This window comes from Cariama cristata, unplaced genomic scaffold, assembly GCF_000690535.1.
Source record: "Cariama cristata isolate BGI_N322 unplaced genomic scaffold, ASM69053v1 scaffold3105, whole genome shotgun sequence".
NCBI classification, from domain to species: domain Eukaryota; kingdom Metazoa; phylum Chordata; class Aves; order Cariamiformes; family Cariamidae; genus Cariama; species Cariama cristata.
The window spans coordinates 3560-26976 of NW_009615612.1; the positions used below are offsets into that span (position 1 = coordinate 3560).

Sequence of the window (23417 nt, forward strand, 5' to 3'; positions counted from 1 at the left end):
TTCACCTACAGCAGGTTGCACAGGAACATGTCCAGGCGGGTTTTGAATACCTCATGGTGTCTGCCTTCTCTCTCTTCTCTCTTGAGCAGAGGGACGCTTATTCCTAATAGTTGAGATATTGGTCTGTACAGGTGGGGAGTGGAACATAATCCTTCCTGAATTGCTGGAACTCCTGCAAGTTTCTCAGCTAATATCTGGCAGTTTCTCCACTATTGAGACAAAGGAGTAAGAGAGACTTTCTTTCTATTGCCGGAGTCAGCCAGCCAATTCATCCACCGTTGGTCCCTCTTCATCTTTCCAGTCCATTACTGCCAAGGAGTTGGCATATGGTGATGGTGTGCTCCGTGTAAACATCTGCCACATGGATCATGTGCACTGGACTTCATCTGAATCGTGGGTAGCTGTGCATCGTCTGCATCATAATAAACCATCTCCCACATGGCTAATTCCCTCAGGTACTGGATACCTTTCTCCATGGTAGTCCACTTGCTTGGATGACATAGAGCATCTTCCTTGAAGGGATACCTTTCCCTTACACCTGACAGAAGTTGCCTCCAGAGGCTAAGGGCTTGTGTCTTTTTTCCAATCACTTTGTCAGTGCCCTTGCCCATAGAAAGTGATCCCAGCTGCTTGGCTTCCCTACCCTCTAATGCCAAGCTACTGACTCAATTATCCCCGCATTGGAGCAGCCAGGTGATGAGGTACTCGCCTGAATGACGGCTGAAGTAATTTTGCGTCTCTCACAGCTCACTCAGGGATAGGGATCAGGTGATTACTTCTGATTCTGCCTCTTCCTCCTGTTCTCCTGGTGGCTCTCATTCACCTTCATCCTTTGCTAAGTGAGCTGGTTTTCTTGAGTATTTCTTCTTCTGTACAGGGGCAACTGATATTGGCGCAGGTTGGTGCTCTAGTTCAGCTGCATCACCCATCGATGGGATCTGAGTAGCCTGCAAAGTAGCCAGTAGAGTAGCCAGTTGACTGTTGCAGGGGTTGGAGTAGCCACAAATAGTTAATTAACCTTAAAGAAGATCTGAACTACATTCAGAGTCCCTAGCAATAGGTTACAATGGTTTTGATATGCCAAGGATATCCAAAATTTTCAAAATTCTCAAACGCTATTGTAATTGGCCTGGTGGAGAAGGGGAAGATATGGAAAGGTATCTCCTGCATAGATTGACTCTCCAAGGAGAAAAGGTAAAAGGTGTAATTATTAATAATTCTCCACAGATGGCTCCTCAAGTACACAGGTGATGGCAAGGCTGATTACAAATACCAGATTAATTTCCTGATGAGCAATTTTGTCGTGTCATAAGCCAATGTTACAAAGTACAACAAAATTATAACCTTAGCCCAGCCCCCAAAGATGAAGAACAGCACAACAGGGAACACATACTGCAAGTATTGCATAATGCAACTCTTGAGAACCAGTGCAACAAGTCTGAAAGCAAATAAATCAACACTATGACCAGCAACTATTAAAATAGTAAAATGGATGCTTATAACAAATTTGGTTTAACACACTCTGGTCAGATCTGTCGTTATCTCGACCCTTTGAGCCCCATGTTGGGCTCCAAAAAGGATGTTGTGGTTTAACCCTGGCTGGTAACTAAGCACCACGCAGCTGCTCACTCAGTCCTCACTCCCAGTGGGATGGGGAGGAGAATTGGAAAAAACCCTCCTGGGTTCAGATAAGAACAGTTTAATAACTAAAGTAAAATAGAACATCATACTAACAACAATAATAATAATAATGAAAAGGAATATAGCAAAAGAATAAAACCCAAGAAAAGGCAAGTGATGCACAATGCAATTGCTCACCACCCACTGACCAGTGCCCAAGCAGAGATCGGCTCCTCCCAGCCACCTCCCCCAGTTTATATACTGGGTATGACACTCTACGGTATGGAATATCCCTTTGGCTGGTTCGGATCAGCTGTCCTGGCTGTGCTCCCTCCCAGCTTCTTGTGTACCTCCTTGCTGGCAGAGCGTGGGAAACTGAAAAGTCCTTAACTTAGGATAAGCTCTACTTAGGAGCAACTGAAACATGGGTGTGTTATCGACATTAACTCTCACACTAAATCCAAAACACACTACCAGCTACTAAGCATAAAATTAACTCTATCCCAGCTGAAACTGGGAATCTGTATAAGGCCACTGGCACACACGGGCACCAAAAATACGTTGCGTGAGAGTCCACATGTGAGAAGGCAGTGGGTGCTATACACAGACAAAGGCTATGGGATTATAGGTACATCTGGTGAAGCAAGGGAGCCTTTGTTTGGGGTTGGTGTCCTAGCTGTTGCTTCAGCTTACCAACTGTGTCTCTGTTTGGGGGGGAACTATGTGAGGGAATAAGTGATTATAATGTGTGATTAGCTCTCTGTGACTAATAAACAGCAGTTTGGCTCTACTAGTGATAACAGCTCAACTTCCACTCTACCTTGGTGCCCTATCAGGGAAATTTATGTATTTTTCATTTCTAAACAACAAAAAAAGTACTTCTCCAATATGTTAATACTTCTTTTGCAAGGAGGAATGTAGTAACTGCCAGTATTTTTCTCAGAGATATATACTGTGGTATCCATCTTTCCCAAAAAAAAATATTCTCTTTTTGGTAAGATTACCAGAATAATTCAGCTAATTATGAAACTCTGACAAATAGGGAAGGAATATTAGAAGAAGTCGTTAGCTGTTTAGCTTGTTGAAATGAGTGAAGTCAAAGCTAAAATAATTATTTTGTTTAGTGTGGTGGTGATAGGGGAATGTACTGAACACAAGCATTTCATGAGGATTTTGTGTTTTGGGGTTTTTTTGACCATAACAGTTAATGGATAGAGTTTTGTCACAGTGTGTGGTTTCGTTCCTTCCCTTTCAATCTACTGAGTATGAATACTTTCTTGAGGAAGGTGCAATGAAAAAGAAGAAGAGAGGCACAAGAGTCCAAAGCATTTTGCTTATAAGGATACTTCGTGTACATTACACAAATGAAAAGTCATTTTACAAGCTACCAGCAAAAGCACTATAATGTGTGCAAACACCAAAGACTTAAGGATGCTTCGAAAGTTATAACTCCATGTTCTGTTAAATACTGGGTCTGCTCAGCTGTTTTTCTTCATCTTTTAGGTTTATGGTGCTGCTATTCAGTTTTATGAGCCTTATCCCCGGGAGCTGCTGACAGAAAAACAACAATTGCAGCTGGGTCTCCTGACAGCTGTAGAGAGGAAGGTGGTTACCTCCAAGTCCATCAACTCCAACAAATGCATCTGCCTTCTGTCACACTGGCCTTTCTTTGAAGCATTTCGAAAATTTCTTATGTTCATCTACAAACTGTCTGTCTCTGGACCTCATCCTCTTCCCATTGAAAAGTACGTAAAACATTTTTCAAGTTAATGTGGGAAGGCAGTTATATCAGCTCAAGAATTCATGGGATTTATACATGTCACACTTACTTAGTTGGTGTATTTGCTCCATCCTCTTGCTTGCACTGTGTAGCTTATGTTGTACTGATAGAAATTATTGCTGCGTCTGTTTAATAGTAGTGGCTCTTGCTGTGCGAGGAAAGTGAACCTGATTTTACTGTGGCCTTTCTGTTAGAATATGTCAAGCCTGTATCTTTCTAACTATGTCAAACACAAAAAATGGCTGAGCTGTAAGATCCATGCTAATGTTTGCACTCCTGCATTTTATGTTAATAAATACAAGCTCAGGGACTCTGTACATTAGCAATGGATATCTGTGTCTGTTTCCAAGCACTGCAATGAATGCAGATATTTTTTTTGTGTGTGCGGGTGTAAACTCTGTGAAGGATGTTTTTCATGATCCTAAAAGTTTGCTGAAATATGATGTTATGTTCAAAACTGTATTAGATGCCTGACAGTGAAGTATATAGTTTCTCTTGCTAAGCCTCATTAGAAAGTCTGTAGAATGGAGTTATGCAGCCTGGGATTTTAAATGGCTTGCCTAGATGCCAGTGTGTTCTTATCTTTTGTATACATATCTGAAGCTGCCAGTATTAATTTTCATGCATGAAATGTGAGTGAATGGAGCTTTTTTGTTTCAGTTTGCATAAATAGGCTCTTAAACTTATCAAAACAATGAATAAATCTTAACAGCCTTTCTAAAACATGATACCATAGTAATTCCAAAATGTGATTAACACTGTTTTCAGTCCCTGATTAGTCCCCCATGCTGGTTTTCTGACATCTTGTCTTCTTTTCAGGCACATATCCCATTTTATGCACAATATACCTTTCCCTTCACCACAAAGGCCAAGAATTCTTGTGCAGGTAAGCAAAACATTTGCTTCCATTTTTAGTTACAATAACGGCAAACCCTCTTGCTTGCTTTTGAAAGCCTGGTTTCTTCCTTTAGGCTTTTTACTCAGCTTTGGATAGCCATCTGCTGGAAGGGAGAGGGGAGAAGACGGATGGGTTGGCCTTCTCTTTCACTGATACAAACCTGGGGTAACTTAGCAAAGGAAACTGTTTCAGACTTCAGATGGTGTAGATGCAGCAACATCCTACTTGTACTTCTGAAATTTATGCCATATATTACCCTTTCATTTTATAGGCACCAGTTACATTACCTCAGTGGAGGGGGTTTGTTTTCTGTCTTTCTCTCTTGTGCACCCTCCACTGTGGGTCAAAAGTTAGTCCCCTGGGGCACTGTCTCTTGTGCTTCACTGATTAATCACCTAGTAGCAGTTACATGTTCAACACTGAGTCACAGACAATTTCCTGTAACTTCTGAGAATTGTTTCAGTGACTAATACAAGCTCTGTTGACCTAGTGAACAGAAGGTCCCAAAGATTGTCTCTGATTTGCTTCTTTTGCATGACATTGTGACTCTGTCTGCCAGGCAGTTTATGAAACTATGAATATACAATTACATTGGAATATTATACTGTATTAACTTTGGAATTGTCCACATCAATCATATACTACTTTATGTGTTTCAGCTTTCTGCCCATGATGCATTAATACTGTCTCAACCAGTTTCTACACCATTGCCATTAAGGTATCATTATTAATGCTTTGAATGTATGCTACTTGAAAAAGTCAGAAACAAATAGGAATGAGTCATAGAAGGAAGCCAGACATTGCTGCAATATTATTAGATCTTATAAAGAGAAAGTTCAATAAGCATTTATAATATTTTGCAGTGTCTTTTTGACATAGACCTGTCTCTTGTGGAAGAATAATAGCACTAATTATCCTGAAATAAAGATGAATTACCAAATTATTGTAGGAACTCTGAAGAAAGAAGAAGCAAGCTCTTAGGAAAAAAATACGTGTATTTGAGTAACTTGTATTTTCAGAACCTGTGTAGTAAGCAAAATTTTTTTAATAGCATAGATAGTTTGTTACCTTGTTTTTTTCCCTTTTTGGATCCAAGAGTCATTTACATCAAGCAGTTATGTGAAATCAGTCAATGCACAAGTGTGTAAACATTTTGGAAATTCAAACTTATACCTAAAAATTGGCATTTGTACTTGAAGGTTAATGCAGTCTCTGTGGATACTGTTTGCATCTTCTGGGGTGGAGCTCCCTATGACTGTGACATGGGGTTTTGTTTGGATGGTTTTTCTGATTTTTGGTTTGTGTTTAAGTTAAAACCCAAAATATTCTCCCTTTTTTTTTCTTCCCCTCCCCTTAAACATTATCATGTAATATTCTGTATACAGAAGAATCCCATGTTTAATCACATCTGTTACACAGCCTCTGAAGTGAAAAATTGCAACCAGCCACCAAACTGCAAAGTAACATGTAACACTTTTGTAAGGACAGATTTTACACCCCTGTAATCTTACAGATGTCATTACAATTCCTAAATGTTTATAGTCCAATCAAATGAAGTGGAGTCTAAATTGCAGAAATTAAAGGCATGTTGCTATCAGAATGATGGATTGATTTGACTTGAGTATTGTTAGAATTTGATACTGTGATTCTAAGATCAAATGGATACTCCAGTTCATGATTTTTGCTTCAGGTAACCCATCAGATGAAACTGCTGGTGTTACTTGTACTTGGATTAGTTGTTAACCAGTTGGATCTGTTTTACTGTTATGAAGACAAGATGCTTATGCATATATGAGATGTTTATGCCACAAACTTCACAAACTCAGCAGGAGCATGGGATAGCATATGTTTCTTTATCAATAGAATTTGAATTTAGGTTTCTTTGTGGCAGTAGAAGTGTCATATTGAAGTGATAGCTATTAGACAGATAGGTAGATATTTGATGTGTGGTGATATTAGCGTCATTCAAGTAGTTGGTTCCAAACAGTTGTCAGAAGTTTCATAGTAGTGACTTTTTTTTTTTTTAAAAATCCTGTAACATTCTTATTCTGTTCCCCCTTCTCTTGCTCCCCTTAGTGGAGCAAACTTTAGCACTCTGCTGATGAATCTTGGACCGGAAAACTGTGCCACTCTGTTACTCTTTGTATTGCTAGAAGGCAAGATCCTCCTCCATTCTCTTAGACCCGCTGTGTTGACAGGAGTCGCTGAAGCTGTAGTAGCTGTAAGTACAAAGTATTCTGTACAGCAGCAAGAGAAATCTGTTCAAACTCCACAGCTGTTAGAAGTTTTTTTTAAGTTAAAATGATCGATGCACTCAATTATCATTTTTCCCAGCAATAGCATTTAGTTAAAGTGCCCTAGCATGTCTTATCAACATTTTTGCATAGGTAAGTAAGAGATGTGCTGTAAATAGGTGGTCAAACTTGAAGACTCTTTTCTGACAGTGTTACAAGGATTTTAGCAATTTTGTTTCAACTTGCTGCATGTAACTTGTTGGGTTTTATTGTACAGTATCTGTTGTCTTGTTTTAATACATTGATTTAATTTCATTTTTCCATCAGATGATATTTCCGTTTCAGTGGCAATGTCCGTATATTCCGCTCTGCCCTTTGTCTCTGGCCACTGTACTCAGTGCACCTGTTCCGTTTATTGTTGGAGTTGATTCACGATACTTTGATCTATACGATCCGCCACAGGATATTGTGTGCATTGACTTAGACACAAACATGGTGTACATGTAAGTTCTATGACGTTTTTACATTTATCTGTAGATGGGGAGATTGCTGAAATGCTCAGGAAAAAAAACTATTAAACACTCTGTTATCCAATATGGTTCATTTCTTACTGTCCTCTGTTCTTTTTCTTGTTTCTAACGCTTCATAACAAATTAAAACTTACTAAGTCAAGGGTCAACATTTGGTGCTGCCTATAAAAATGTAATGCAGATGTTGCTATAGAGTTAGTAACAATGGTAATGTGTTCTGGTTTGTTTTTCTACTTCTAGTACTGCTTATTAGGGAAATGGCACAAAAGCTAGAAAAGAGAAAGAAGAATTGGGTCGGTGGGGTTTTTTTTCTGCCCCACCATTTTTGACATTTTTACCTTGACCTACCACTTTTGAGTTTGATTTGCTTGTGTTCAGGGACTATTGGTATGAACATGAGCACTTCAGGGCCCTTCATGACAGCTTTTGGTGCTGTCTTGCACTTAGGGCACTTTATGTTACTATTGGTAAAGAAATTTTTCTTAACTTACAAGGGCCAAATTTTTGGTGAGATCAAGCAAGCAAAATTTGGTGTCTTGACTACATTCAATAGAAAATATTTTCACTTAATTATTATGTTTTCAGTGCTTTTCTTAAATTGAAGGTGTTGTATGAACAGTTTCCTTACACCTTCTTGAGGAGAGGCTCATTCAGAGCAACTCTTCTGGTTTTCTGTAATATATCTAAATGAGAGTACAAATAACTGAATTGAAAAATCAGTTGTTTCAGGTGTTTAATTCAGTCACTTTATGAATTACCTTTCTGTTTTAAATTAATTAGATCATAAATAGAAGGAGGTATCTAAGCTAGTTCAAGATGAAGGTGAATGTCACTACATAAAGTGCACATCTTTTCTGTGTGAAAATACAGTTTTACTTCATCTCATGTCACTTTTTAACTCTTGACTTCTGTTTTTACTAACTTGAGTTAGAATTAGTCATTTGATCTATGGGTCAGTTGAATGCTTTCTTGATTTTCATTGTATCAAGAGGACCCTTCCTCTACTGAAGCAAATGTTCCCTTTACATTACCAAAATGCTTTGTTTTATTAGTAGCGTCAAAGGAAATAGTAGACAATGGAGCAGACTGTGGTTATTTTTTTATTTGTTTTTTTCTCCTTCCCCTAGGTCCCCATTAAAAACACTGCAAAAGCATTTTCATCACTGTGTATCAAAGTATTATGCCACCAAAAGAATAATAGGTGTTGTGAGAGAAGAATATATTGAAGAAACTCAAGGAAGAGTTGCAGTGAAAAATACCTGAATGTTTTTGTTCATAAGTAGAATGGAAATTGAAGACTGGGTTGCTGAAAAATTAACGAGATAGAAACAGGGGATTTAGCAGGGAGATAGGGATGTCAAGATTCTGTTGGGATGACTGCTAGAAAGAACAAGTACCAACCTTACTTGGATTGGTTACTGAACTAAAAATATACCAGTGGCTGACCTCTTATGAGGCACTCAACTGGAAGGTTTTTTGCACTTTTTTATTTACTATCAGATAAGTCAATTTATCTTTCAATAGTCAACTGCTGTTTTTCTTTTTTTGCTGCTCATTTTGCATATATCTCATCTGTACCTCTTATTTGACTTCCAGAGGAATTTGACATCTGTAACATTTGACTTAGGTAAATGTGAGATGTTGGTACCTGCATTATCGAACTTTTTTAACCTGGAAATGAGGATATTTTTCAATTTTGGAGATGCGTAGGTAAAACCAAATCTCCGTAAAACACTTTGTGTTGAAGATCATGCAGAATTCTAAAATACTACATTATTAGTGAGTAAAAATTAATGTTTTATTTTATTTTATCCACGTCTGTTTCTGCCCCTCTCTATTTCTGTGACAATGCTGCTTTTTTTTTTTTAGATGTAAAAGCCTTTAACAGCACTGTTGCTAATTTTGAAAGACTGCATAACAGAAGAATAACATTTGAAAAATTTAGTATTTTCTAGTACATCAGTCTGCCTGTCTAGTATCTTTTTGGAGCAAGTTTGCTGCCATCTTCCTTATGATAGGCTGAATCTTTACTTCCTGCCAAAAAATACTGAAGGCCTTTTATTCATTCAGTGTCTTCCTTAATGCCTTTTTTTGGATGTTTTCAACTATGTCTGTGAAAGTAACATTGAAAGCTGGTTAAGGAAAGTAGCCTTTTTAGGGCAAAGATTTGAGAGGGTTTTTTTCCTTGAGTTTTTGGAACAGTGCCACTTACATTGTTTATTGGTGTGCCATTATGGTAGGGAAAAAATGGGCAAAGGCATCTGTAAGCATGCATTTTTTCTTTAACTTGTGAAACTTTGGCTTCCTTCCTAAGATGGTCCTGTGTTGATGCCAATTGAGCACATAATAATTGAACAAACATTTCACTGATGCAAAGTGCAAAACAAGCAGTGACAGCATCAGCTCGGATAGTAATAACTGATCAGGTCTTGTGGCCACAAGGTTTGTTGTACTCCCTGTTACAGCAATTCTCCCCTACCTTCTGCCTTCTGAAGAGAGGCGTAGGAGTTCTCAGGAGTTACTTCCTACTCTCTCTGTCTTTGTATCCAACTGCTTAAACAAGGTCTGGCATTGTACCCGTTGTCCTTGTAACAAAGATGAGCTGCCTTTTAGGCCAATTTACCCCATTACTTAATTAACCACATATATTTCAAACTGTGAACTGAATTCCTAATCTTCCAAGTTCCTACTGGCCTGTGGTTGAAGCTGAAAGTGAGTTGCCATAGACATGTTACAGTGTGCCATATGACCGTAAAGCTACCAGACTGGACTTCAAGCATATTACAGTAACAAGTTCATGCTGTATTCCCACCTAACTGCCTTTATTTGTATCAGTAGCAGTACAGCAGGTTTATGCTAGTATAGACTCTGCATAGAAATCCTGTACAGATTAGTGTGCTTAAATTATATTAGCAAGACTGATAAAAATCTGGAAGGGTTATCAGCTAAGTCAAACTTCAACTAAAAAGTCTAAAGTCTTAATGCAGATCCTCCTTACAGACTGGAGAAAACTCTAGTCAGAACTCAATTTGTACTGTTCTGTATCTGAGGAAAGGAAATTCTGAGTTATGTCACTCTAATTTTTTTATTTTTGACAAATAGGGACAGTGACAATATTTCTTTTCAAAATAATTTCTTTTTTTTAGTTACAGCATTCTGAAAATGAAGCAACTTAGGGCTATGGAGGCTATTCTTTTTCATACGATCTGTATTTTATATATCTTTTTTTTTCTCCCCTGTGTTTTAGATCAGATGATAAGAAGAGCACCAACTGGAAGCAGTTTCCTAAGAAGCCTTGTAAAAGTCTGCTCAGCACCTTAAAGAAACTGCACCCACAGCTGGCGGCAGGTGAAATATGTAAAATAAAATGGGAAGGGGTAAGAACAGAAACTGCCTAAAGCAGGAAAAGTAAATATTCCAAGAAAACTACTAAATTTTCTGATACACACCTGCAAGTCTTAAATTATAATTACTATATAAATGTAGGACTTCCTTCTATCATATGTAGTGTGAATTACTTTTTTAGACTTTTACTTTCTTTGCTGTGACTACTTAAAATTTGGGCTTTTTTTTTTTTAGCCTTTACTCATGATTAAGTTATATTTAAACAAAGATTCAGCTAAAACATGTTTGGATCGCAACCTAAAACAATATTCACAGTTCTGATAAAAAGTAATAGAGGAAATGGGGATATGAGTAAAATAATATTGAATATTTCAGCTATTGTGCAGATACTGCTGAGTATCTCAGATAATTACTTTTCTACAAAAATAACCAAGTAGCTAAATTTTGATGAAGTATTTTGTCAAAAGAAAAAGAAAAACTGACCATCTGCAGCCTAATGACTTGGACAGGTAAGAGCAAAGTTACAGCTGACCTAACAGTTTTCAGGTATTGCTTCTTTCTCACTGTAGATAGGCTCTTTAAGGTAAGCTGGTTCGGAGTATGTTAGACTGCATCATTATGGAGGAGACAATACCTCATAGGTATGCAAGATATAAAAAATTTGTAAATTACGGAAACAGAAGAATGCATTCATTAAGAGGCAGGTATTCTTGCCTCAATTTTCTAGAATTTTTTTTTGCTGATAGGCTTTACTTCATCTGTTAGAAAACCTCAACTTTTCTTTGGTTTTATCGGCAGGTTATGTCATGCAATCTACCTAATATAGAACTACTTCCTAATTTTAACTTGAGCAGAACCAGAGGTCTTTTTTAGATAGATAGTTTTTCTATTTTGGCAATATTATAATAGATACATTGTGATATTTATTCATGTATATAAAATATTTATATTACAATAATTGATATTTTTGTTACAATAAAAAGCATGGAACTAGAATTTTCAGCAGTATGTCTTTTTTTAAGAGTGCAAGAGTAAACTCTTAATGTCATCTACTTGTTTCTACCTTTTGGTGCACTAAAATACTAGAATTTTGATAAGAAAAATAGGTTTTGGCCCTGTCTTTCTAGATGTGCAATCTTCAGAACAGGGAGAAACATAGTCCTTTTTGTTTGTGTTGATTCATTACTGAAAGACTGCATTCAGTTGGGTGTGTGGTAACATCAGCTCAACTGAGATCCTCCTCATTGTTTCATGTCCCAGAGGGCTGGATGAGTTAGGAGAACACATAATCAACTCTTGAGGTAACCTGCCTTTTATATTGACCAGATCAACTGGAAAGTAATCACAGGATTTCTAGTGTTTGTCAATTCTGAATATGGGCGAGTAGATAAAAGAAAAATCTGTCTTCAGTGTCTTGCAAAATTTACCTGTTAAATGCACTGAATTTTAATATAGGATTGTATGTGTTGCTCATTGCTAGTTCACAGGAAAACTCAAGAAGGCTCTGCAGTGGAGATGACTCCTATTGAGGCAGATTTCTCCTGGCAGAAGAAGATGATAGAACTCGAGATGGAGATCCAGGAAGCTTTTCTCCGTTTCATGGCATCTATTTTAAAGGGTTACAGAACATTCCTCAAGCCAATCACACAGGCGCCTTCAAATAAAGCAACTGCTGCTGATTCATTGTTTGATCATCAAGGTGAGGGTGAGGCAAACAAGCTGCTGATAGCATTGGCAGTGTTACAACTTTAGGGTTGAGGAGCTGCTTAACTTTCAAAGGTCAAAGTTCCCTTTGGTTGTACAATTCTTGGCAATATCTAAAATTGCAGTTGTATAAAGTTAAACTATTCAAAGTTGATTGGAACATGGATATATGCACATAAAACTGCAATTTTGCAATAGCTGTGGTACTAAAAAGCTGTTTTTCAGTAGCATGATGCCCTGTCTGTGTGGCATATTCCGTAAGGGCAGCTCTTGGGAATGAAAAAAAATCTCGAATTGTACAGAGCAAAAATGCCAGAAGCCTAGTAATGAAGAACAAAGTAATGTTCTTGGTATAAATGGGAAGATAATAGAGAACAGGGCAGAGATCAGAAACAAAACAAAACAATAGTCAGCAAAGGCCATCTTATTTTCCTCATTTTATCACCTTAACTTTTCAGATCTGTTCATGAGTTCAATGCTAGATGAAATGTCACAGTTGTTTTGTGTTGTATGTAGTGGTGATGTTTTGGAGTAGTTTTCTTTTTTCTTTGGGGTGTAGATTTTTTTTTTTTAAATTACTGGAAGAGAGATTTGAGAAGAGTTTTTTAGTCAAAGGTTTGGAAAGTCTTAAGTATTTTCAGACCAGTGGTCTCTTAGGATAACATAATTTTTATTTTAGTATTGTTTTAACTGTTAGATACTTCTGCTTTTGTGCGAGATCATCATCTCCTTTTTCTTGCACAAAAAGTCAACGAACACTGTGAGCGGATTACATGGGTGTGATTGCTTGCCAAGTATTGTTAACTGGTGAAAAATTAAAAAAAAACTGTTATTTTAATCTTCCAAATGCAAGTAGTGATAAGTAGTTGTTTTTATTGATAAAGCCAATACTTTCTGTATTAGCACTTTAAATATTTTATGTTGACACTTTATATGTTAATTTCTTATGGAACTTATAGCTAGTATTTAGTTGTGTGTTCCTTTTTGTAACCAGGATTTTTAAAAAGCAGAGACCGTGCCTATACAAAGTTCTACACACATCTCACCAAAACCCAGATATTCAGCCGCTTTATTGAAGAGTGCAGTTTTGTGAGTGACAAGGATACTGGCTTGGCATTTTTTGATGACTGCATAGAAAAGGTGAAAAACATGTAGAAATACTATTAAATTATATGCTTCTGTTCATTTTGTGTTATTGTCCTGGTTTTCAGTTGTAAAGGTAGATACCTTCTGCAGCAAGTGTTTTGAGGGATTGGAATTCTTGGTGGTTATTGCTGAGTCATTTTCTTCCTTCATCTTCTTGCATGGTCATAATTTTCTGTCTTGATTCAGGAAACTTTCATTAAAGCCCTGTAGAGTGTCAAGCTATAAGATAATGTGAGAAATACCAGTAGCTGACACTTTAGCACAATGCCATCTGTGTCTTCCCTTTAAATGTTAGTCACCCTCCCTCTAATTTGGAATTATCTACCAATGGTCATCTGCATTGTTGCTCTTTTTCACAAAATTTAAACTTAAAACACAAAAACATGCCTAGTGCTCAACTTGTGGCCAAAACGGATTTATATAGATAAGATCCTCTTTCTTTGCCCGTATTTTATATGAGAAAGATTGCTTAACTCATTCTTGTTTTTTGAAACAAAGTCTCTTCAGCATGGTTCTAGCCTAGATGGGTTATTGAGTTTATAGATTCATCTCTAAAATGCCAATTTCACAATGTAAAAATTTGGAGCTAGAGAATTATATGGGTATTTTTAAGGCATATATATATGATTTTGTCTGGACAGAACCTTCATTTTCATACCACGTTCTTATAAAAGGAGTCTTTGATTCAATATTGACTCCGATCAAATTAACACTTGTAAACAGACCACAAACTAAGTGTTTAAAAGTTTCTTGCCTTTATTTTTCTTTCTGCTGAATATGGGGTATGCATCTAGAGAATGCATCTAGAGTGTACTTTGTTTAATATTGTTCATAATTTGATATTATTGCAGGTTATTGATGTGTTGCATACTCCAATTGTCGTATTGAAAATATCTGCAAAACAGCAGTTTCTTTCAGTTAAACTAAATGAAAGCACTTCCCTTTGTTAGATTTAGGATTTTATATTTAGATAATGTCAACAGATTGAAAGCATACTGATTACTGCTTTTTCTTACTTTCAGCAAAGGAAGTATTTGAAAAAGAGATTAATTGCTTCTGCAGTAATATGAAAAGTTAGTTTTTCTTATTTAATATTTCAGTAAATGGCACAGCTTTAATAGAATTATTTAGAATTTTTTTTTAATTCAGAAGAAACTATTTTTTTTTGTCTTCCCAGCTCTTCCCAGACAAAGGAACAGAAAAAGGAGAGAAGGTATTTTGTCCTTTAAAATGTTTAGGGATATCTGATCGTGAAATAAAAATGGAAAGACAAGGCTGTGGACTGATATTTGAGTAATTAGAACAAATGTAATTTATTTTGTATAGTATATATATATAATCAAGTACAGTATGTATGAAATATATATTTCACATATACTAACACAATTAGTGCTAAAAATGACATTTTATCCCAAAGCCAAACTTTGTACTTAGAGTACAAACTCTGTTTTCAGGTTGATGTAGATTCCGTTGAAGATGCACGGTTGATTGAGCTTGATGAGTCACAAAAAAGTGAACACACAGTGTTCATAATGCCACCAGAACCTCCCACTGATGACGGACAGGACCGAATGCCAAAATACAGGTACAAGTTAAACAGCCACATATAGTGAAACTAGAATGTTTATGACATTAAGCAGGACAGATGTTCTTGATGTACGACTTGCCTTAATATAATGTTCAGAAGAATCTTTAAAAAGATATGAACTGCTCAGATTCTGGTAAGTTTCTGAAGTTCCAGAAATCAATGTTTTGTGTGTGTGTATGTTTGAGGGTATGTGGATTTTGGTTTTAGTCTTTAATAACATCTTATCAACTTTATAGTAATACTTTCCTACATGTATTCAGTGTCTGTCTTCCTGTTCGAGCTATTTATGTGTATTTTGTAGCAGCTGCAGTTCACTCTGTTTCACAGTGGTAATGACAGGGGGTAGGTAATGGATCTGCCCAGTACTATGGACCTGCAGCTGATGAACCAAAAGAACAAAACACTCACTCCACTTTTCAGACTTCTTTTATTCAGTGTTTGTCAGCCCTGTGCAAGAAAATACCTCTGGGTATGATTTTCTTCTTCCTGTCTCTCTTGGAGGTCACAAAGGTTCTTTTTCCAACTGTTGTCCTTGTTAATCATCATCTGTGCTTCCCTGACCATCATGGTATGGATGGCAGTCTGGTTCTTGTTTCCATTGTCTATAGAGATTTAATGTCAAAGCCTTCTTCTTGTGATATCTTTGTGAATAAGGCTAAAAGGATCTTGCTATCTTCTTTCCTTTTTTTTTTCTTTTTTTTTTTTATTCCCTGGTTCTTTATTCTCCTGTTAGCTCTTTGCACAGAAGTTGTCTTTGTATGGCTTCACTGCTATCAGCAGGTATGTGAAAAGCTTTTCTTTTCTTTTCTGTTTTTTTTTTTAAATCATATATATAGCTATAAAAACTTCCCACGACTAGATTTCAAGCTCTTTGACAGGCCACAGGAACTCAAGCTCTCCTTCAGCAGACACCCAGCTGGAAGCAGCATTTCAAATAGTCCAGCACTCATGGCAAAGAGGACAAAGCAGGTCAGATGAGTCTTACTGTAATCATGGTGTGAAGACTGAAAGATAGGATTTTTTTTTATAAAATCGCCGCTACCTATTTATACTATAATTTAATGTTGTTAGAGGTTAGGTCTTTGTAACTATTAATAATCAAGACTTGCAAAAGAAAGAAACAGAAAGCAACAAATAAACAAATTAGCATCTGAGATTACAGTTTATTGTCAAATGCATAGTTTTAGACTGTAATATAAAACAAAAGGAGATTAAAATTAATGCTTGAATGAGGAAGAAAAAAAGGAAGAGGATTAATTTGGGTGCTAGTTTTTACTTGCAGAGCCTTAATAAGAGAGTAGTAAGAAGGGAGCTTCAGTTGAATGTTTGTCCATTATTATTATTAAGTGCTTAATTTTAAGAAGCCGGTATCTGAGTAAGTAATGGCTTCTAGATTCAGGATGTTACATCTTTTGTCTGCTTTTTTGTTTTGTTTCTCCCTTACAGGAGATAAAAACAGCTCATAAATTAGCCAAGAAGTATTATGTAAGCCCCCCACAGTGGGCTAAGTGTCTCTTCAGTCATAGTTACAGCCTATGGTTTATTTGTCTGCCAGCCTACATCAGAGTTGCACATCCCAAGGTCAAAGCACTGCAGCAAGCATATGATGTTCTAATTAAAATGAGGAAAACTGATGTGGAACCACTAGATGAGGCAAGTGCGAATAAAAACCCATTACTCTAACCATGGAATAGAAGACAAGGTGCAAATATAGTGTGTTTCACTGCCACCATGAGGATAGGCATACTTACAGTTTGGCCTGTTTTACAACCATCTTGAAATGATCTCAAAGAAGTCTGCTTAACTAGGGCAACTGGAAGTTCATTTTCTTTTTCATCACCAGCGTAGTGTCAGCTGGGTCAAATACTCCCATTTAGTGTTGCTAGTGTTCTCCCAGAATTTTTCAAGAAGGAAGTTCTTGAATGTCCCTATTTTTTAAATGCACTTTCAGTTAATGGTTGCAGTCTTACTGAACTGAAAGGATAATGGGTTTGTCTGTGGCATACTATTCTTTCAGTAGTATCCACAGGCACACTGCAGCAAGTTATCCTGCTTTTTGCATAGGCGTTTCCTTCCCTCCTTTATTTTGCAAACAGAAGAGCTGAGTGGAAAAAAAATCAGCATTGTCAACAATGTGAGCGCTGATGTTATTTCAGCTCGTGTGGTTTCCTGTTTAATTTTTGCTCCCTCTTCTGGCTATTGAGTGTTATGTACTGAGTAGCTGCTCTCACATGGCTTTCCCTTTTACATGTGTAAAAGTTGGAAATCGGGGAAGAGCTTAAGCTGTTTCAAAATCCTTGTCATCAGTCCATTTATTCATTTCTGTATCTTGTCAGGTCTGCTATAGAGTTGTAATGCAGCTCTGTGGACTGTGGGGTCAGCCTGTTCAAGCTGTGAGAGTCCTCTTTGAAATGAAAAATGCTGGAATACAGCCAAATGCCATCACCTACGGTTATTACAATAAGGTAAGAGAAGTCTTAATGAGGGATACTGGACCAGTGTCTCTGTTGCTGTTATCACTCCTCTGTCCTGTAGCATGTTTTGAAGATTGTTTCTTACAGGTCTTCATTGAATTTGCTGATTCTCTTGGGCAAGTAATCATGCTTACAGTTCACTGGATTTACACTGTATGGTTTTACAGTGCTAAGTTTACATTCCTGTGCTGTTTGGCTAATCAAAAATTCTGTTGAAATATACATTTATAGTGTTTCCATTTCCAAGTTTTGGAACCTGTCTAGTGCCTCCATGTCAAAACCATCTGTTCCTAAGTGTGTCCTTAAAGGTAGCAGGATCCAAGATAGATGAAGGCTGGAATTAGAATAGTTGAAGTAGCCTCCCCCTCTTTGCCTTGCTTCCAAGTTCCTGTAATATGCTGATGAAACTTCTTAGTAAAGTAAACTGTGTAAAGTAATAGGAAAAGAGGTGCTACTATGGTCTTTTGTTGCTCCTGAAGTATATAAATAAGAACAAACCCCACCTTGTTTACTTAAAGAAAACTTGATCCGTTGTTCGTTGTTACTCAGTGATTGTATCCAGAGCTGTGGGATAAAAGGGAAGAGCTCATAAAAGGCAACAGCTCATAAAAACTCAAAGATTTGTCCTTCTTCACATGGTTAATAGGAAATGTCTGGTTTGAGTATGGAAAGAAAAACTTTTCACTGTACTGTGTTTCTTAGTGTAACTTTCTTACTGGTTTTGTTATTGCGATGTCTCTGTAGGCAGTTTTAGAGTCTCCTTGGCCTAGCAGTAACCGCAGTGGCATATTCCTGTGGACAAAGGTACGAAATGTAGTTCGTGGCACAGCACAATTTAGGCAATGCTTAAAGAAATCAACGCAGAGTCCACGAGTAGCTGTGATATCAGGTAATAAGTTAGTTGAAATGGATGTATTTCTTCTGAGCAAGAGCATGACATGCTTTCTGAGGGATTGCAGCTAACATTATGGCTTTTACAAGTGGAAAATCTCTCCTTAAGTGATTAAAAATTGATAATCGCCAAGTTGATGCTTGAAACAGTCTTAGAATGTCTTTCACACACTGAAGAGTTAATTGTCTGAATTCTGTTGCTAGAATTTCATATTCTTATTTCATATGTGCAAACAAAAGTATTTACTGTTGTCTGAAGAAGTTAGATTTATTTACAAACCTGAAAAGTTAAATCCTCTCTTACTAACCAGCTCTCATTCATGTCTTTAGCTCTGCGGAGTACCACAGGTGGAAGTGATGGGGACATGGTGAGCCATGGTAGCGTGGATAGTTCTAATGATGCTAACAGTGGGGAGCACACTGTCTTCGTCAGTGACTTAGTCAGGCTTGATTCCGTTGATAATCACTCTAGCACAGGTACTAGATTCTGCTGGGTTTCACAACTAACAGTCCCCCAAAAGGCTAAATTTTCTAGTCTTCTGATGATTTCCCTTCCACAAACACCACCTTCCCCTCTTGAGGCTGTACAGAATGAAGCATGGAGTTAAACTATGTAAAGAAAAAGAGATACGCTGTTGTTGAATATTGCTCCTTTACCGCAGATCATGCTTCTTCAGTAGTTTAGAGTGAACCATAGCAGAAGTAGTTTTGTTAAAATAAATGTCTTGCTGTGGTCTCATGAACCTTGCTTTTTGTGCAAATCTTCAGAGAAGGTGTGAAGCCTCTGACATATGAGTCTGTTTAATTTTTGCATATTGTCATTTATTCGTAGCAATGATAGTCTGTGTGAGTAAAACCTCTTTCTTCATTAAAGGAAAGGAGTGAAAGTTGCTGAGGTGATTAAAAGCTAACACTTTAAAATGTTGCTCCTTGATGCTAATCCAGAAAGGCCTAATTAGCATTCCTGGAATTAGTATGTTATGTTTGGTTATAGGAAACTATGCTTTTGAAAGCCATATTCAAGCTTCTTAATAGCAGTTGCTAAACTTGGAAATAAATACAGAAATTATCAGAACCTTGCCATACAGTCTTTATGAGGCACCCTGGGAATGAAAAGACAGGTGATAAGCTGATGAAAAACTCTGCCTTAAACGTGGTGTGCACTCTTCCAGACAAACTGGAGTAAAAGGAGTGCACAGGAAGTTAATAACTTGAGATGGCAAGACAAAATTCATGGTTCTTCGTATCTGCTTTAGTACTGATTACATCCTACCTGTGCGCAGTCTGAACTAAACTTCCTCTCTGTATGTACTTCAAAACTTAAAGTACAAATGGTTCTTGCACACTCTTCATGTTTTTAATATCTTAAGCCCTTCTGTAAAGAGAACTTTGAGTCTGATTCCTGTGCTTCATCTGATATGCCTGCCTAGATTACTGAACTTCCCTTCTCTCTGCTCTTTGTTGCTCTGCTTTTTGCTCTTTGCTGTCTCTTGGGTGCCGCATTTGTCCTTGGCTATCACGGTGTGGGGTGCAGACTTATATGGTGTGAAGCCTTGGATGCACGTGTGCATTATTTCTACCCTTGAATGTTACTTCTACAGGTAATTCACCCATTTATTGATAGGGTGTTTTCACTTCTGTGCAAAGCAGGGATGCTAAAATTATTTAAATGATGACACAGAGAAAATAAGGGACAAAGAATGTCAGAACTTAACTTTATGTATGAAAGGTTTCTAATATAGTAGTGAAATGTAATAATTGATGGCTGCTCAAACTTGTAAATTTAATTCTTTTTAACATGTTTGCTCTTGGTTGGTAAAATGAACAGCAGTAATATGTATTGTAGATAAATTACATCTGTCACTCAAGTTTTGTGGAGCTTCCTAATACCTTTCACATTCAGTAACTTATTTACACTTTGATCTTTTTAAATACTGTCATGTATTCTAATAGGTACTCTAAGGCATATAAATAATCCGGTTTAGCATATTGCTGTGGGATATGTCCCATATAGTACTTTTGTATTTTTGCATATGCAGCAGCACTTCAAATAAAAAGAAAGAAAAGAGTGTCTTTCTGGATGGTTTCCTATGGCAGACTTTTTGGACTACTGTAAACTTTTTTTTTTTTCAAGAACGATGTACAGCTGTCAAGTTTCAAGTTTAACTGGTATCGTGGAGGAACAGACTTTTTAAAAATGTTTAGATTTTTACTTTTTTTCCTATGACATTTTATATTTTGCACTATAGCATAAAGATGTAGCACAGTTTATAGTACGGTTGTTTTCAGGGATGTATTCATTGTTAGAAGCTTGCTCAATTACTGTTGCACTTGTCTAAATTTCTGTAGATGCATTTGAGAATTTAGCTTGCCCAGCAAGTAAATGGTTCATGCTAATGAGAAGGGAAAGGAATGAAAGGAGGTACAGTGTGTTAGAAGTAGTTAGTCACTGTAATGTTCCTGGAGGAATAACTTGTATTTAATATAATAATTAGAAAAGTAAATTTGGATTGTATAGCCTAATCTCCGCTGTCACCATCACCAAGTAGATCTGTGCACAGATTAGGCATTTTGGTGATTGTACTATGAACTTCTCTGGTGAAACAAAATGTGAAACAAATTAATTTCAATTCCTTTATTTTCTTATTAAAAAACAAGTTTAGGAAAGAAAAACAAATCTGAGGCATGTGTTTGTATTCCTTCAAACAGGTGGTCAGTCAGACCAGGGCTACGGATCCAAGGATGAACTGTTAAGAGATGATGGGGATAGTCTTCATGCAACTGAAACACAAGTAGAGAAAGATATTTCTTCTAAAACTGAAGACCTAATAGGAGGTTAAGTGTGCATGTTTACATTGATGAAGCTTTTTGTAATAAATCTGTTTCCTGCATTAAACTACCATAAATGCTTCGTGTGTAATGTTGCCAGTGTCAAAATATGGCTGTATGAAATTTAGTGGACTACTTCTGTGCCCGAGATAATAGCAGTGGAATACTTATAGGTAGAAATAGCCTTTAATTAGGCTAATTTAACATAGATGGAAAAATTAGACAAGTGCTGAGGCACGCAGTATTTTGTATGCCATTCCTCTTCATTTGCATATTTGAAAACCTGACTATTTTTAGCTGTACCAGTTGACCTAATAAAAAGCACTACTTTTTCCTACAAACTCTTCCCAGTTGTAGAAAATAGGTCATCCCATGACTTTTATCCAGATCTTGACCTTTATTTTTCTGTATTTTGTCTTTCTTCTTACTGAATCTGTTTCGTATCTGCACTACTAGATCCTCAAAGTGAGTTAGGGCTTCTAAAGCTGGTATTAGATGAATGGCCTTGCATTAAAATCTGAGAACTTCTGTTCCTGCTCTGCTTTGGTTAATTGAAAAAATACCAAGGGAAGAAATGGGCATATGCTCTAACCTTGTGAACAGCTAAGCGCTCTCTGCATAATACTGTCTACTGTCATCTGTCTGGGTATTAGTTCCAGGAAATGCTCAGTACCTAATAGGACTCATCCTTTAGGTTGTAATTACGTAAGGAAACGGTGTTTGAGTTTAAATTTTTCATAACAGTGTAAATTAAATTATTTAGGTAAATTAACTAAAGTTCACATTCTCTTTCTTATAGAGGTTTGTACTGAGAAATCTGATGAAAAGCAACAGCTGAATGTAGAAACTCATAGTCCAACAGACCCACCTGCTTGGGGTAACAGTATTGTGAAAGTTCCATCTGGCATTTTTGATAGCAGTGGAAGGAAAAGCAGTGGTGGTGAGTCACTGGTTGAAACAGAGCTTGCTAAAGTCCTGATCTGGTTGTGCTATAGTGTTTTGCAATATTTTTTATGCTATGAAAAAAACCAAAACTTCTATTTGAGGTGCAGATATCTCACACAACTTTACTTTCTAAAGTTATCCTTTGTAGGTGATGTAGAAGAAACTTGTGGATCCTAAGGCTGAAAATCACTGTTGAGTAGACTGAAATCAAGATTTTCCCTGACCTGCACTGGGAATGTTTCAGTAATGCACTAGAAAACCAAGAGAATTAGGGTCTTTACTCTTGATTTTGTCACTTAAACCTTGCTGACCTGCAACAAGTCCCTTTATTCCTGTGACTTACATTGCCAATGTATAACCTGGGAACAATGCATGTTGTGTTTGTGCCATACAAAATTTATTTAGACATCTGGAGCTTTATGATGAGGAGGACTTATGGATATATAAAAGCCAAATCTTGCAGCTCATTTTTTTTCTACCTTTGTGCCTGTCCTTGACTAAGGCAATGTAGTCCGTCTTCAGTGTAGCTTTATAGCAAAGAATTGAGTCTTGGGCAAGAAGTTGCCCACAACCTTCCTGGCAATTATGAGAGGTGATGACTAGTCAAGAAGCAGCATTGATGTGAGTCTCAAACTTCCTCCAGTGGTGGATATGATACATCGAGTCCTCTGTTGAGATCCTAATATAGTAGAATTCGCATACTTAGAGAGTTTTTTGCCTAGCTAACACAGCTTTCTAGGCAATAAATATTCCCAGTTCCCCCGAGGAAATGGGAATATTTGTAAGATTAGTTTACATCTTCTACACGCTAAATTTAATTAGCTTTTCTGAACAGCTGCTTTATAAATGAAGTAATGCTTCTGTGTTGTGCAGACACACACAACAGTTTTTTTCAGAACCAGAATGAACTATGGAGTTTGATGCATAGGTCTGTGAATATAGCTCTGGAAAAAAGAGCCAGAGCAATCTTTACTTACAATTGTACTTTCTTTTAGTTCATGGATGTAGTACCTACTCTCTGCTGGGTGTTGGCACAGAGAAAGGAGGTAGAACCCGTAAAAGGCTTAGACTTCAAGAAGTCAAAGAGTAGATGACTTTTGATCTACAGGATGCCTTTGCAGCCAGTAAAATAACTTCTTAAAACTAATGTAACTTCTTAATGGGTAACTTGAGATTGTGGTGCTTTCAGTCTTCTCATGAGTAAGGAGATAAGGAGATTTCACGTGATTTCACAAAATAAACAGTTTTGGTGACTCTGGATACCATATTAATGCCTTTTCTCTTTTAGAAACTGGTTCTAGCCCACTGTTCATATCTCAGGATTCAGTTGAAGATGTAGTCTTTGGTGATGTTTCTCCTAAGAAAACAAGTGAAAAAAGACAGAAGAGGCAGAAACTCTTTTCAGAGAGAAGCTGCAGTTTCAGCAGTGCAAG

General features: G+C 37.0%; 1 protein-coding gene across 1 annotated transcript in view; it reads left to right on the forward strand.

Annotated features, from left to right (window-relative positions):
* Positions 1-713: 713 nt before the first annotated feature.
* DENND4C (DENN/MADD domain containing 4C) overlaps positions 714-23417 on the forward strand; it is a 40301-nt gene continuing 17597 nt past the window's right edge. Inside the window, exons 1-19 of the mRNA XM_009699868.1 lie at positions 714-725; positions 3124-3365; positions 4220-4286; positions 4958-5016; positions 6375-6519; positions 6860-7035; positions 10310-10410; positions 11888-12106; positions 13106-13251; positions 14435-14470; positions 14712-14842; positions 15682-15814; positions 16292-16498; positions 17182-17310; positions 18064-18208; positions 18541-18687; positions 20920-21045; positions 21839-21979; positions 23273-23417. The exon at positions 23273-23417 is cut by the window's right edge and continues 1027 nt beyond it. Coding sequence (XP_009698170.1) covers positions 714-725; positions 3124-3365; positions 4220-4286; positions 4958-5016; positions 6375-6519; positions 6860-7035; positions 10310-10410; positions 11888-12106; positions 13106-13251; positions 14435-14470; positions 14712-14842; positions 15682-15814; positions 16292-16498; positions 17182-17310; positions 18064-18208; positions 18541-18687; positions 20920-21045; positions 21839-21979; positions 23273-23417 — 2507 coding nt within the window. The remainder of the gene's footprint in view (positions 726-3123; positions 3366-4219; positions 4287-4957; positions 5017-6374; positions 6520-6859; positions 7036-10309; positions 10411-11887; positions 12107-13105; positions 13252-14434; positions 14471-14711; positions 14843-15681; positions 15815-16291; positions 16499-17181; positions 17311-18063; positions 18209-18540; positions 18688-20919; positions 21046-21838; positions 21980-23272) is intronic.